Source organism: Mus pahari, chromosome 23 (assembly GCF_900095145.1).
Source record: "Mus pahari chromosome 23, PAHARI_EIJ_v1.1, whole genome shotgun sequence".
Lineage (NCBI taxonomy): Eukaryota > Metazoa > Chordata > Mammalia > Rodentia > Muridae > Mus > Mus pahari.
The window spans coordinates 11,963,547-11,977,154 of record NC_034612.1 but is presented as its reverse complement, the minus strand read 5'-3'; the positions used below and the strand labels follow the sequence as shown (position 1 = coordinate 11,977,154).

General features: G+C 54.6%; 1 protein-coding gene across 7 annotated transcripts in view; it reads left to right on the top strand.

The window, feature by feature from the left end:
* The window catches only part of Cux2 (cut like homeobox 2), a 194,098-nt gene that overhangs the window by 44,267 nt on the left and 136,223 nt on the right, over positions 1-13,608 (top strand). For 3 of the 7 annotated variants that reach the window (XM_029533665.1, XM_029533664.1, XM_029533670.1), the window contains exon 1: positions 1,701-1,798. The exons of 3 other annotated variants lie outside the window; for them this stretch is intronic. In XM_029533665.1, coding sequence (XP_029389525.1) covers positions 1,727-1,798 — 72 coding nt within the window. In that variant the 5' untranslated portion in view covers positions 1,701-1,726. Of the gene's footprint in view, positions 1-1,700; positions 1,799-2,722; positions 2,786-13,608 lie in introns of those variants that run through there. One more of the 7 variants, XM_029533669.1, reaches the window with a different exon arrangement.

Sequence of the window (13,608 nt, the reverse complement as noted above, 5' to 3'; positions counted from 1 at the left end):
GAGAGGTGGAAGGCCATGTGGCAGTTGGGATCACATCTGGTCCGTGACTAGCTGTGTGTCTTCGGGCAAGTGGCCGGCCCTCTTGGGGGTCTGGTCTTTGAAATGGAGGCAAGGATAAACAAGTTGGCTGTTGTACATCTGTTTCGTCATTTGTAAGGGAGCGGACTGGGACTTTCCACCCAGGTGGTCCCGAGGGGCACGTGCGAGGCTCCCAGGGACAAGGATTCGGGGCTAGTTTGTATGTGTTGGCTATGCTCACGGACAGACTTGTCATCACCAGTGCTGTCTGACGGTTCACCCTGAGAGTCACCTGATGCCCATTCTCTGTGGTCCCAGGAAGCTTGTGGCCTCTATCTGCTTTGCTTGGCATGGTCACTGTCCTCCCAATATCTTTTGGCTTCCCCCCCCCCACTATAGGGTTTCTCTGTGTAGCACTGGCTGTCCTGAAACCCACTATGTAGATTAGGCTGGCCTTGAACTTGCAGGGATCCGCCTGCCTCTGCCTCCCAAGTGCTGGGTTTAAAGGCGTGCACCACCGTCCCTGCCTCCCTCCCAACATGTTGAAGCCACAGTTGGGAATACTTCTGACCAGTGGACTCGGCATGCTTGGTCAATGACTGGCCCCAGTCTGACCTGGAGAAAGCCACTACATCCCCCTAACCTCCCCCTGCCCCGGTTAGGCTGAATTCCTTTCCTATGGCATCTAAGATATTATCTGGGGCCAGGTCGGAGTGCCTGGGGCATGGCTGACCCTGAATGCAGCGGTTTCTGAGTGAGCGGCAGCCTGTAAGCTTGTCAGGGTGACTGAGCTCTCCACTGGTGGGGGAGAACGAGAATTGCCCAGTGCGCAGAGCATTGCTGTCCCCGAGATCTGGCTCACACCCTTGTGACTGCTCACAGGGCCCAAGATAGAGCTCTTCAGCACTGGCGAGGAGGAAATGAACCAAAGCCGAGTTCTGTAGCTTCTGGTCTTGGCTTCTCCGTCTCCCACCACTGTGGTCCTGGGAAAACGTCCCAGTGGCTGCCGCGCTTAGAATGATGGAGACCAGGCCTCCAGACTGGTGCTCTCGATGGCGTAGCTGGAGAATCTGAAAAGCAAGTTCTTGCCCACACGATACTCCCTTGTGCCTTCTCACACAATACTCGTCTTGACTTCCATGCCAGAGTCAGAGGAAGGTGCTGTGGGGTCCTCCGCTATTCATGCCACCTGAGCCCCAGGGGTGGCAAGGTGGTGAGACCCATGTTATTCTGGGACGGACCCAAGGGTCTTAGATACGCCATATCACCCACCTCTCTCCTTCCTCCTTTCCTGTCCCCCCCCCCTTCGCACAGTGCTCCCAGCCCTCCTCCCTCACCTCAGCCTGGGTGCCAGGGAGAACTGATGCTTGGATCTCTCTCTTTTTGGCTTTATTTATTAAAAACAAACTAGTCTAAGAGCCAAGTGCTGGGTGCCAGTAGAAACGGGAGATTAGAAATTGTATTAGCCATGGCAGCAAAAAAAAACAAAAACAAACCAACCAAACCAAAAAAAAAAAAAAAAAAAAAAAAAACAAACCGATAGGAATACATGAGTCTAGGCTGCAGGGGGGGCTGCCAGATAAGTAAGTCAGGCTGCTGTGACCAGAATAGCAGGGGAAGGTCACCCGTCTCACTCAATGGCCGTCGGGGTCAGGACTGGACGCAGCCACAGGATCCACATACTGCTGTTACAAGCGCAGGGTTGGTGATGTTTCACGCACAGGATCGGCACCCTGCATGGGCAACAGTGCAGGATTTTCATCATCTTGTTGGGGTCCAGGTGAGCATGCATTGGGGTTGAGGTAAGTGTACCTTGGGGCTGACGGGGCTCCCTTCTTGTGTAGCGTGGACTCGGGGCTGGGCGTTTGGTCAGTCAACTTTAGAGAGCTGTGCAGTGGCTTAAGCCGCAGCTATGATGTCCTGTGTACTTGACCTTTTAGCAGAGAGCATGGTGATGTCACCACAGAGGGCAGGAAGAGCTGGGGGGAGCTCTGTCCAGGGTCCTGAACCTGGAGACTGCGCATCCCCACCGCACTGCTGGAGCCTCAGAGATGTAACCTCAGACCCCCACTTGTTTTCTTCTAGGCCTGTAGGGGGGTCTGACCTGTTAGCCTTTAGCAGAGCAGGTAAAAGCCAAGGTGCTATGTCACATTCTTCACTAGAGGAGGGTCTCGAGGGTCCTTGCATCTGTCTTTTCTGGCTCTCTCTGGCATCTGTGGGAGGGTGTCCCTAAGCTCTAGGCTGCAGGGGCTCAAACCATTGATTTATCAATCCGTCCTCTAGCTACCTGGTCTAGCGGTTCACTGCAGGCTGCTCACCGCCCTCAGGGCATCCCAGGATCAGGCAGACCAAGGACTAGGCAGGTAAAACAAGCTGGCTTAGGCTGGGAGCCAGGCTGCGGAGGAGCTGTGGGTAAGCGCTCGGCCAGCCTGGGAGTCCAAGGCCAGCTGTCTGCGTGGGGACAGCCGCCTGCGTTATGCATCCTAGGGCAGGGTCCTGGGTCCCCCAGCTGGGGTGCAAAGTAACACAAGAGGCTGTCAGAGCTGGCCGAGTATATTTCAGTGGGAGGAGGCAGATAGAGCAATGGGAGAGTCGCAGCCCAGAGGATCTGGGGTCCCCCAGACTTGGAGCTAAGCTCCAGCTAAGCTAGCATTTTGGGGTCTCGGCCTTGGGTCCCATCCCCATAGGCTACCCTGCTATCTGTGTGATCTTCCTTCTCATCTGAGCCTTTACTGGGTCCAGATTAGGCCGTGCAGGGAGGCGTGGGGTAAGTTGGTGTGCAGGCAAGGGGCTGTGTGGGGTGGGTGATGGAGCCCCACTTTGTATCCTGCCCCCACTGTCAGGAGATGTAGCTACTTGTGTGTGATGCTTATTTCAAAAGCAGAGCGGGGGTCACCGGGATCCAACTCACTAGAGATATGACTTTGGGGGAGAAGTTGGGGTGTCTTTGTAGATCTAGGGCTCCTGATCACCTCGACAACCTTCGTGGGGCCTGCAGGGACAGTGGGTCTCAGGGCTAGAGCCTGGGACACGGCACTTCCGTGTCCCTTCAACGCCTGGCCCTGCCGGTGGTCAGCTCAGGGGGCGAGATGGCATCTAACTGACTTGAGAGCCAGGGAGGTAATGCCACACTGCCTTTAAAATTAGAAGGAAGATGTTTGTTGCGGAGCAGAACCTGCGTCAGCCCGAGTCCTGTGGGAAGGGCCGCTAGCAGCCTTTCGCGTTTATTTTTGCACATTCTTTGCATGTGCCGAGGCTGCTGGCGGCCCTCGCTCAGCTCGCTCTCGCAGGGGCTTGCGCTGCCCACCCCTGCTGTCACTGGACATAGCTGCACTGTCGGGCCTGGAGAGGACGGAGCTGCCCAGGGTGAGTGCAGGAAGACGTGGGGTGGACAGGGTTCCAGACCGTGTTCTGGGGTCTGCCTGTGTCCTGCCAACCGTGTGGTCCATGTCGGGGAATGTGTGGCTTTAAAGCTTTCTCCTCTCTTGTCATGGCTTTAAGAGCCACCGGCATGTGAGATCAGGTGGGAATAGCGCTCTCTCTCTCTCTCTCTCTCTCTCTCTCTCTCTGTTCTGGGGTTGTGGCTTCCTGGGTCTCTAACTATCTTCAGGAGGTGGCCATGGGTGTGGCTGATTGTGGGTCTGCACTTTGCACCCCGTATGGTCTTGGGGAGACAGGAGTCCGTGGTTGTGGGTCCCTGTGGTTGCGGGTGTGTGTGTCGGACAGTAGACATGTGTGAGTCTACACCGCTCTACATGTATAGGGGTGCGTATAAGTGCATTTGAACAGGGTATGTGGGCAGTGTGCCGTGTGGGTGTACAGTGTGTGAGGGTTCTGCATGAGTGATGATACGGGCACACGTGAGTGTGTGTGACACATGCGAGCTGCATGTGTGTATACGGGGCACTCTTTTGGCTCCTGCCAGAGAGGGGTTGCCACAGACCTGCCTGGCCCTGGAAAGCTGGGAGAGCAGGCAGGCTGCACTCCAACTGGCCCCAGATCCCGTTCCAAGGCTGTGGCTGGGTCTACTCTACCCGGCCCTGCTGCCAAGGGTTAGATATGCTTGCTGTCTGTGGTACTGTGGGCTTTGTGGCCCCATGGGTGACAAATACTGCCCTATCTGCCCCCAACCCTGGCTTCCCTAGCTCCTTCAAGGAAGGTGTCTCCAGTATCAGGATAGCTCTGTGTTCTTTGGGATACAGCCTGCCCCCTTCACTCTTCAGGGAGCCTAGTAGCTAGCCAGTTGCTCCTAGCCAGGGAAACCTGTCCACCTACTGTAGGATATGTCACAAACCGGAAGTCAGGCACCTCGCAACACACAGTGGACCTAGCCTGTATGGAGCATATGTCCAGAGTAGGGTTTCAAATGCTGTTCATCCTTGAGCACATTGCTTGGCTTCTCTGAATCTCCCTGTGGTGGCTGTAAAATAGACTTGGGAGAGCTTCAGGGGTGGTGGCTATTTCTCGTTTGTTACTGAGAAAAGTACAGGTTTGTGTGCCAGGTGGCATAGGTTGTGTGATCCTAGCCATGTGTGACCCTAGCCAGGTCATCCTAACCATGCCTCAGTTTCCCTACCTGTCGGGTTGCATGATTAACCGTGCCTGCCTCTCGCTGATGCCGTGAGGATGTCTTCTCGTTTTTACATAAAAGGTTACAGAGCACGCACTATTGTTGTTATTTCTGGAACAGCGGGAATGCAGATTAAAACAGCCCCCAGCCTGCAAGCTTGCACGCTTCCATTGTTAAAGCCCATGTGGAGGCTGCTTCTCTGAAGCTCTGCCTGTGTTGGGTAACATGGCATGGGGTTGCAGGGTGGTGCCCCGTGGGTGGGCCGCTCTGCCCTTGTCTCTTCAGTAAATTGGCACAGTAGGTCTTGACTTGGCTGAAGCCACCCTGGGCAGGAGCTGGCAGGGGAGCGCTGGCAGCACTCACTCAGCGCTGGTCCGCCCGGCCAGCTTCTGGCTTGTGACGGCTGTGGACGCCCAAACTGGCACATGCTCTCTGTAGAGCTGACTGACATGTGAATGTTGGTGGCAGATCTTGGAAGCAAGGGTGTGTGGTGGTGCCCCAGAGGCTGGCACTGTACTGTACCCAGATTTAACATGCCCTTCAGCCACTGTGAAGTGCTCAGGGATGCAATGGCGCTCAGGGATGCAGCGTGGGTGGCCTGGGTGGGTGCTCAGACCTGCAGCGTGCGTGGAAGGTATTCAGGGATACTCCCCAAAATCTCTTAACCAACCCCGTCTTCCAGGTCGCTGTAGAAGTCTGGTTTCTCTAATAGCCAGCTGCCTAATCTCTCTGGTCCCCTCTAAGCTACTTACATTTTTTTCCTGTTTAAAAATTGAGTGCATAATCTGGGTGAGGTTGCCTACACCTTTAATCCCAGCACTCAGGAGGCAGAGGCCAGTGGTTCTTTGAGTTCGAGGCCAGCCTGGTCTACAGAGTGAGTTCCAGGACAGCCAGGGCTACACAGAGAAATCCTGTCTTGAAAAAACAAAATAATAATGATGATGATGATGATGATAATGATAATAATAATAATAATAATAATAATAATAATAATGTGTATATGTACAGGCGTGTGCACTCACAGCACGTGTGTGGAGGTCAGAGGACAGCTTGCGGGAGTCAATTCTCTCCTTCCATCATGTGGGTCCCAGGGATAAAACTCAGGTTATTAGCCTCAGATTTCTAAAATCACTTCCTGTATTGTTTCATCTTTTTTGAAGAAGTTGTCCTTGCCGGTATAATGAAGGTATTAAGACAATCTGACGACTGAGGCAGAGGGTTAGAGTTTTACTCAGCAGCCCCAGATACCTACCTGTTCAGGTCCTGTCTCCAGGGGGGGCGGGCGCTCTCTCATCTAAGAGGCTTGTGGGCGGAGCCTCTTCCCTTCACCCTATGGCAGACCCATGCATTTCCCTAACAGAAGGCCAGGTTGGGTAGCTGGCCCAACCACATTAGGGACTTTATGAAACCCCAGGCCCTTCCAGGGGGATCCCGCTGACACAGATAAAGGTTGTCACTGGCTGAGGTGACCTGAAAGTTCCAGGTTTGGCTAGCTTCAAGGATGTGGTTGTCTCAGCAGGCAACTCTCTCCCCTGCAGCAGGCCCCTCACTGGCAGCTACAGTAAAAGAGCAACGTGGGTGTCACACTGGAGGGACCCTCTGCCCAGGTGGTAAGTGGCTCTCACCACCTTTGTTCACCCTCCCGGCAAGCCCCCCACCCCCCGTGGCTGCTGGTGCCTTGCTTGTGGCTATATCTTTAGCCTTTCCTGGGCACATGAGGTCCTGTTCCATACCTGGCACCTAGTCCCGCTGTGCCCTGGCTGCGTGGTGCCCCCTATCACAGAGGCCACAGGGTCTCCGCCAGGCCACAGCGTCTCCAGGCCACCCCAACCCCATGGTTAAAAAGTGCAGAAGGTGCCTGATGCGTTCCTGTTGGTAGCTTGGAGCCTCAGGAAGGAGGGCTTAATTTGCAAGCTAGTCTCTAGTGACTCTGGGGATGCTAAAAGAATGCTCCTTGTTTATAGACAGCTCCCCAAAGCTGGTGTGGGCCATTCACACCAGCTCTCCCAAGTTCAAATTCCATCTCTTTGTCCTTCGGGGCTGTGTGATGTGAAACAAGTTTCTTAGCCTCTCTGAACCTCTCTTTCCCCGTCTGTAATGTAACTTTTATGTTTAAGGAAGGACCTGAACACAGCGTCTGTGGGCTCCCAGCATGGATGCAGGTCACTCCAATTCCAGTTACCTGGATGAGGAGCCAGCCCCCGGGTGAGCCTGTGAGACTCTCTGCGGCTCAGTGTGCCCTGTCTGCTCAACTGGCACCCCAGACTGACCCCTGCTTTAAATCTTGGGTCTCCTGCTAGGGATCTTTGAGATTGTAGTGTGCCACGGCCCTTTGAGAATGGAGACCCCGCAGTAGAGGGGACAGGGTGAGCGGGTGCCAGCGCAGCGGGTTTGTTCACAGCACCCTGTCCCTCCTGGCCTGGTTGGTACCGTGGCATCTCGTGACCTTTCTCCCCAGCCAGCGTCTGCCCTTGGCTGGTCAGTCCAGTGGCTCTGCGCTGTCCCTAAATAGCCTCAGGGCCACATGGAGGGTTCAGGTGCCAAGATTCATGGCCCGACTCCGCCCTCTGCTCCCCCTTCTTTCTCTCCAGCATGTCTGGAATATTAGGGGCGATTTAGAGGAAATGTTGTCTTAACTCCAATAAGATGGGAGTCTGGGGCTCCTGAATGAAGGCCGTGGCCTTGGGGGCTCCCTCACCAGATCATTTGAATTGATAGGCGATGGGTATTGATTGCTCTCTTCCCTGCGAGGGCTGAGGGGGTAGTGACTCAGCAAAGGAGGATGGTTTGAAATTCGGGACTGGCCTGGGAGGGGGACCAGGGAGCTCCCCCTCCCCCGCTGGCCTGAGCTATGCCGGAGGGCAGTGGCTTCCTCAATGCCTCCCCTCACAGGGAGGGAGGGCTCTGGAGCCAATGGAAGCCCGCCCTTGTCTTCTCCCCGCTCCTGTCCCCCGTCCCCGCCCCCCCCACCCCCCCGATGGGACTGTGTGCCAATGGCCTCCCCTCCCTGTGACTCAGTTTCCTAGTAGGCGTGGCTGGAGAGTGAGTATTCTTGCCTGTGGCATGTGCTATGGACGGAGAGTCCCATCTCCTGGTAGATGACAGGCATTCTGACTGTAGCGGTGACTTATCCCAAGAGCTTTGTCCGTGGCGGGGCAGGATGGGGCAGAGGCCTCACCCAGGTTGGGCAAAAGGTCTGCCACCAACCAAGCTGCACCCCACAACCCCAGGGAGGAGGTTTAGTTGCTAGCAGATGGGCAGTACAGTTTTTAGGACACCAAAGGAGAGGCTGTGAGCCCCGGGGAATCCTAGAGGGCTTCCTGGAGGAGGCCTTCGAAGAGACAGTATTGTGTCAGGACTTTATGGACAGGTAGGGATGCATACAAGTCTCGGGAGATACAGGAGGACAGTGGCTGTCCACTGGGGACAGGAGAGAGGACAGGGATGGGGAGAGTGGGGGTCAGGGAGAGGTAAGGACATTATGCAGCTATGTTGGGTCAGCCACCCATGTGAGATGGTCAGTGGACAAGCTGTGGTGACATCGGGCAGTAGCCACATGCTCCACACGGTGCTGAGTGACAGCCTACCACAACCATGTCCCCGTTTCACGGACCCTCTGAATCTGTCCAGACCCCAGCCAGCTCCACTGCTCTCTGTCCTGGCTTGCAGACCCCTCACCAGGCCCAGGGGACAGCTTTCCAGTCTCTTCTGTGACACCAGGGCACACCGGGCCCAGGGGACAGCTTTCCAGTCTCTTCTGTGACACCAGGGCACACCGATGCTCCCCAGGGCTCTCAACTAATCCACAGGGCATGGTTGTCATTCTGGAGCTACATTTTGTTGTCCCCTGAGCTGGGCCTCAACCTGGGCAAAGCCAGAAGCCACCAGGGCCACCACAGCTACCCATTTGTGTGTGGGCCCAGGAACAGCAAGGTCGGGGGGCCTGGTAGGAAGTATTCTAAACTTTTGATCGTAAGGTGAGTGCCAAAAGCAGTCTCAAGATGTCAGAGTGAGGTGAGACAAGGAATTCCCCAGAGTCCCTGGATGTTCAACTTTAACCTCTCCACAGAGCAAAGGTAAGGCTGAGAAGAGCCACCAGGACACCGGCAGCAAGCACCATTCGTTACCTGTTCAACCCCAAAACTGGACAGTGCTGACAAGTCCCTAGTCCAGAGCCTGTTTCTGCTCCATTTAGTCATCATCATGATTTCTTTCTTTCTTTCTTTTTTCTTTTTCTTTTTTTCTTTTCATTTTTAAAGATAGGTTCTGATGTAGCTCAGGCTAGTCCTGAGGTTGGTAGGTAGCCAAGGATGGCCTTGGGCTTATGCTCTTCCTGCATCCCGGCCCCCTCCCCGCTCCCGCATCACTATCATAACTGATTTACATGGTGCTGGGTAGATACCTCCTCAACAGGGCCACCTCCCAGCAGAGCCACCTCCCAGCCCCAGTCCCCTTTAAAGCAGCACAGGTTCTTCAGGCTTGGTCCTTCCAAACCCGGCACTTGGGATGTGGCCCGACCTTTTTGCTCTGCAGGCCACCTGTCCTCTAATGCCCGCCTGCGGGTTGTGTGGCTTGGGCAGCTGTGTCGGAAGAGGGAGACCGTGTCCTCGTCCTCAGGGCACCCCGTCAGGAGGCACCATGGCGGTCCCCACCGTGGCTGATACTGACCTGATGTCAACTGGCTTCCCCCGGAAAGGGTTACTCCTCCTCTGTGAGAGATCAGTAAGTCTACAGTGAGGGAAATGTTTGACGACTTAACTCTGTTGCTTGTTCTTCTGGCCCCACTAATTTTAGCACGCAGGATGCCCCTTGCCTAGAACGCTGACTGCCGTGGGGTGCGCCACCTGGTGATTTTCTGACTCCAACATCCTTTTTACGTTGATGAGTTGATGTGCTTTCTCTCCCCCTCCGGTGGTTTAATCTTCACAATTATTTATTCATGTTTCACATACTTGAGGCTTCTGACGTCATTCTGTTCCCCCCCCCCTTCCTGTCCCCAAACTTCTTTCTGTCCCTGTCCCTTCCCCACCATGCATGTATGGGTCTTTAAGTCCCACATACTTGTGAAGGCCAGGAAGGTCACTCCTCAAGTGGTGTCCACCTTGGTTTTTAGAGACAGTGTCTCTCTCATCAGCTTGAAGTTTGCCAGGTAGCCAAGGCTGGCCCATAAGACCCAGCGATCTGCCCGCCTCTACGTCACCAGTGCTGGAGCTGGGAGCGTGGCTTTTGACCATGGATACTGGGAACTAGAACCAGGGTCCCCATGCTTGTATGGCTGAGCCATCTCCCCCTTTTCTGCCCTCCACTCTCTGTGTCTCCTACCCTCCCCTTTAAACCTTGAGACAGGATCTCATGTAGCCGAGGCTGGATTCAGACCCTCTGTGTTCTAGGTGATGGTGCCCAGACTTTGAGATGACACGTATGAGACACTATACCCAGCTTTCTGTCCCCTTTTTTCTCTCCAGCCCCTTCATCCCACAGGCACTCCCTCTACTGGAGGTGTCCGAGCGGGACCCTTCAAGTCACTGAACGTTCTCCTCTCTCCTTGGGGTCTCCTGCGAGCCCTTGTCCAGAGGGCTTGATGCATCTGGCAAGAACCCTGGTAGTGGCTGCATGGTGCGGCACCAGTAGGTGCACCAGATCTGGCTGTCCCCCTCCTGGTGCTGAGAGTGCGATCAGTGGCTTTAGCTGTCACCTTGAGCTTCTCATTGTCGAGGCCCCTACAGTCTGGCTTTTGTTCCTGGGTCTTGTTCCTGCCTGGGCCATTTCTCCATGGAGAAAGCTGCCCTCCTTGCCAATCAGTGCCCTCAGAAACAAGATAGAAGGGACAGGCGCGTCCCCTCTCCCCTTGGCCTGCCAGTCTTCTGCAGAGTGATATCTTCCAAAGACTTCCAAAGACATGTTCGAAAATCACCATCAACCCTCACATGGGGGTGTGTGGAGGGGGAGTGTGTGTGGGGGGCGGGGAGCAGCTACTTCCACTGTTACTTTCTGCACCCATGTTCTGGTTGTCATGTCTGCCCCCGTGTTCTGGTCTCTGGTGTCTTGGCTTGGGATCTTTGTTTCTTGGCTCCTGGACCCTCTAGGCTCGCAGGTAGCCATGGGACCTTCCTCGCTTTCTAGAAGGACACACAGCTCCAGGCTCCGTGGGTTCAAACCTGCATCAGGTCTACAATCACAGTGGACCTCGGGACAGGGTTGGTGTGGGGCAGACAGGAGCTCAGCCCTTGGGTCTTGTCTTTCTTCCCTCTGGTCCAGGTTGGTGTTCCACCAGATCCAGCTACGCCCCGTCCTCCCCTCCTCTGTCATCTTCCTTCAGGACATGCTGGTGCATCTCCCTACCTCCCTCTTCCGACCTGGACTTGATCTTTTCCCCAAGGGAAGATCTGGGAGCTCCAGGCGCCCTGAGAGCCAGACCCTTACCTGTGGTCCCTTAGTCATGTGGGACTCTGACTACGGATCCCTTTCTGATACAGTTCAGCCCAAGGGGCTGCTCACTCTTTCCGCCTTTCCACATCCAAGGGGCCTCTTCGCCCCTGGCCAAACGCAGACCAGAAAAAATGGCATGTAATATCCCTTCACCGGAGTGACTTAAAAATTAATACGGGCCTCCCTGTGCCACCCCACCTCCATGCGAGCCGCCTGCGCTCCCTGTGTGAGATTAAAACTCACATTTCATTTTTATATGCTGTGCTTAATCCAATAATGATTTTGCGTTGCAAACGGCAATAATATCTCTCAGCATAGTTAATCAGACTAGACTTAATGCTGTCACTATTTATTAACCTTTGTTGAAAAGCAAGAAGTTTCTCTCTAATCTGCGATTGTTGGTCCTGTCAGAGTCTATCAACTGAGAAAACAGTTTTGGCACTCATTAAAACGGTGCAAAGCCCGAGATGACAATGTGGGGCTGGGTGGGATCTAGTGTGTGAAATCCTCGCCCCGTTTCTCGGGATGGCGGAGGAGCTTGGCAGAGGGGAGGACTGCGGTGTGGCGTGGGGGGGGGGAGGACCCACGTGGTCAGAGGACCGAGTGACCCGGCCCCAGCTTCCTCTTGACTGAAAATCTCTTTTCCAGGATTTGGGGGGAAAGGGAGGGAGTGTAGCAACTGACTTGACCAATGCCATGTTTTTAAGCTCCCCCGGGCCTGGCCCAGGTTCTTGAGCGCTCGGCTTTGTCCTGCTGTTCATTAGGACGCCTCTCCTCTCCAAAGCCTGGTTGAGCTGGAGTCCATCAAACATGGCTGCGGAGATGGCTCAGTGGGTGAAGCAGCTGCCTTCGAGGCATGGAGACCAGAGCATGAATCCCGAACCTCTGTAAAAAAGCAGGGGAGGTAGAGACAGTGGATAGACCTCTGGGGACTCCTGGCCAGCCCGGCCCACTTGGTGAGTTCCAGGTGAGTGAGAGACTCTCACTCAAAAAGCCAAGATTGATGGCACCCGAGGCTTCGATGCAGGGGGATCCCAGTGTGCTCCTCTGGGATGTTATGGGAACTCCGCAGCACCCCCGGGAGTTATGCGGCCCGAATGTCTTAAGAGTGCCTCTCTAGAAAGTTCCCAGATGATGCAGATGCTGAGGTCTGGAAGCCCCCAGGACCTCTGTTGGTTTGAGATTGTATGAACCTTGCTGGGGTATCACTGCGGGGGGTCACCCACTGACCTCAGTTGGCTGGCGGCTGGATTAGAATGCATTGTCTGGGTCTCCTGCTGGCTCTGTGCTGGAGCCGCCCCGCCCACTGCACATCTCTTTATGCCCCGCCCACTGCTGCTCAGCCCTGGGATAGCCTTAGAACACAGGTTCTGATTGGCAAGGCACAGTGAGGTGGAGAGGTGTGCCCTCACAGGTTCCCAGGCCATGCCAAAGCTGGTGGGTGCCACCTCAGGCAGGATACATTTTGTGTCCTAAGGCTCTGCCCAGTCACAAAGGACCTCAGCCTGATCACCTGGCCGGGGCCAGCCTGGGCTACATAAGACCCTGTATCAAAACAAACCAAAAAGCCCAGGATGGCCAGGCATGGTGGTGCACGTCTTTAATCCCAGCACTCGAGAGTCAGAGGCAGGTGGATTTCTGAGTTCGAGGCAAGCCTGGTTTACAAAGTGAGTTCCAGGACAGCCAGGGCTATACAGAGAAACCCTGTCTCGAAACACCAAAAAAAAAAAAAAAAAAAAAAAAAAAAAAAAAAAACAAAAAGAAAAACAAAAACAAAAAAAAACCATAATGGACCATCCATCCACAAGGTAGTTGCTATGGGCTCGGCTGGAGTGACTGATGTGAGGTTCTTCCCCCTCCCAGGGTGGGGGGTGGGGGGGAATGATGAAGCCACTGCCCTCAGGAGCAGTCGGTGAACAGTTAGTTACTCAGGAAAGCTGAGGGGCTCCTGGGATGGTGCTGTCTCTGCTCTGTCTGGTGATAAAGGCGAAAGGGACTGTGACAATCCAGAGCTCTCCCTTGCCTCGGATTGCAAAGGAGCTCAGGCTGGCACGGACGGATTGCAAAGGAGCTCAGGCTGGCACGGACGGTGGGAAGCTCTTGCTGTGCAGAGATCCATGCTGGCTGCAGCAGCTGGGGCCCAGAACCCACTTTTTATTTCTGCCTTTGATAACCAGAGCCTGAGAGAGCTCCGGGAGGCGGCATGCCCAGACGCCTCTGGAACCTGCCTGTGTGCGGGGAGAGGAACGAATAGATTCTTCCACATGGGGTGGGATCTAAAGGCCCCCGGGATGCTCAGGAGCACATCATGTGGCCTTTCCTTTCTTCTCTTCTGGGTCCCCAAGAAGCATCTTACCACCCCCGTAGGTTAAAAGAAACCACGTGGGGGAAGTGTGTGGATTTCGGCTGCGCAATATCCTTCCGCCTCTCTGTTCCATGCGGTGATCTTTGCAGGTTGAGGATATCCAGTTCCCTTCAATAGGTACTTTCAGGACGACTTTCTTTCTTTCTTTCTTTCTTTCTTTCTTTCTTTCTTTCTTTCTTTCTTTCTTTCTTTCTTTCTTTCTTTCTTTCTTTCTTTCTTTCTTTCT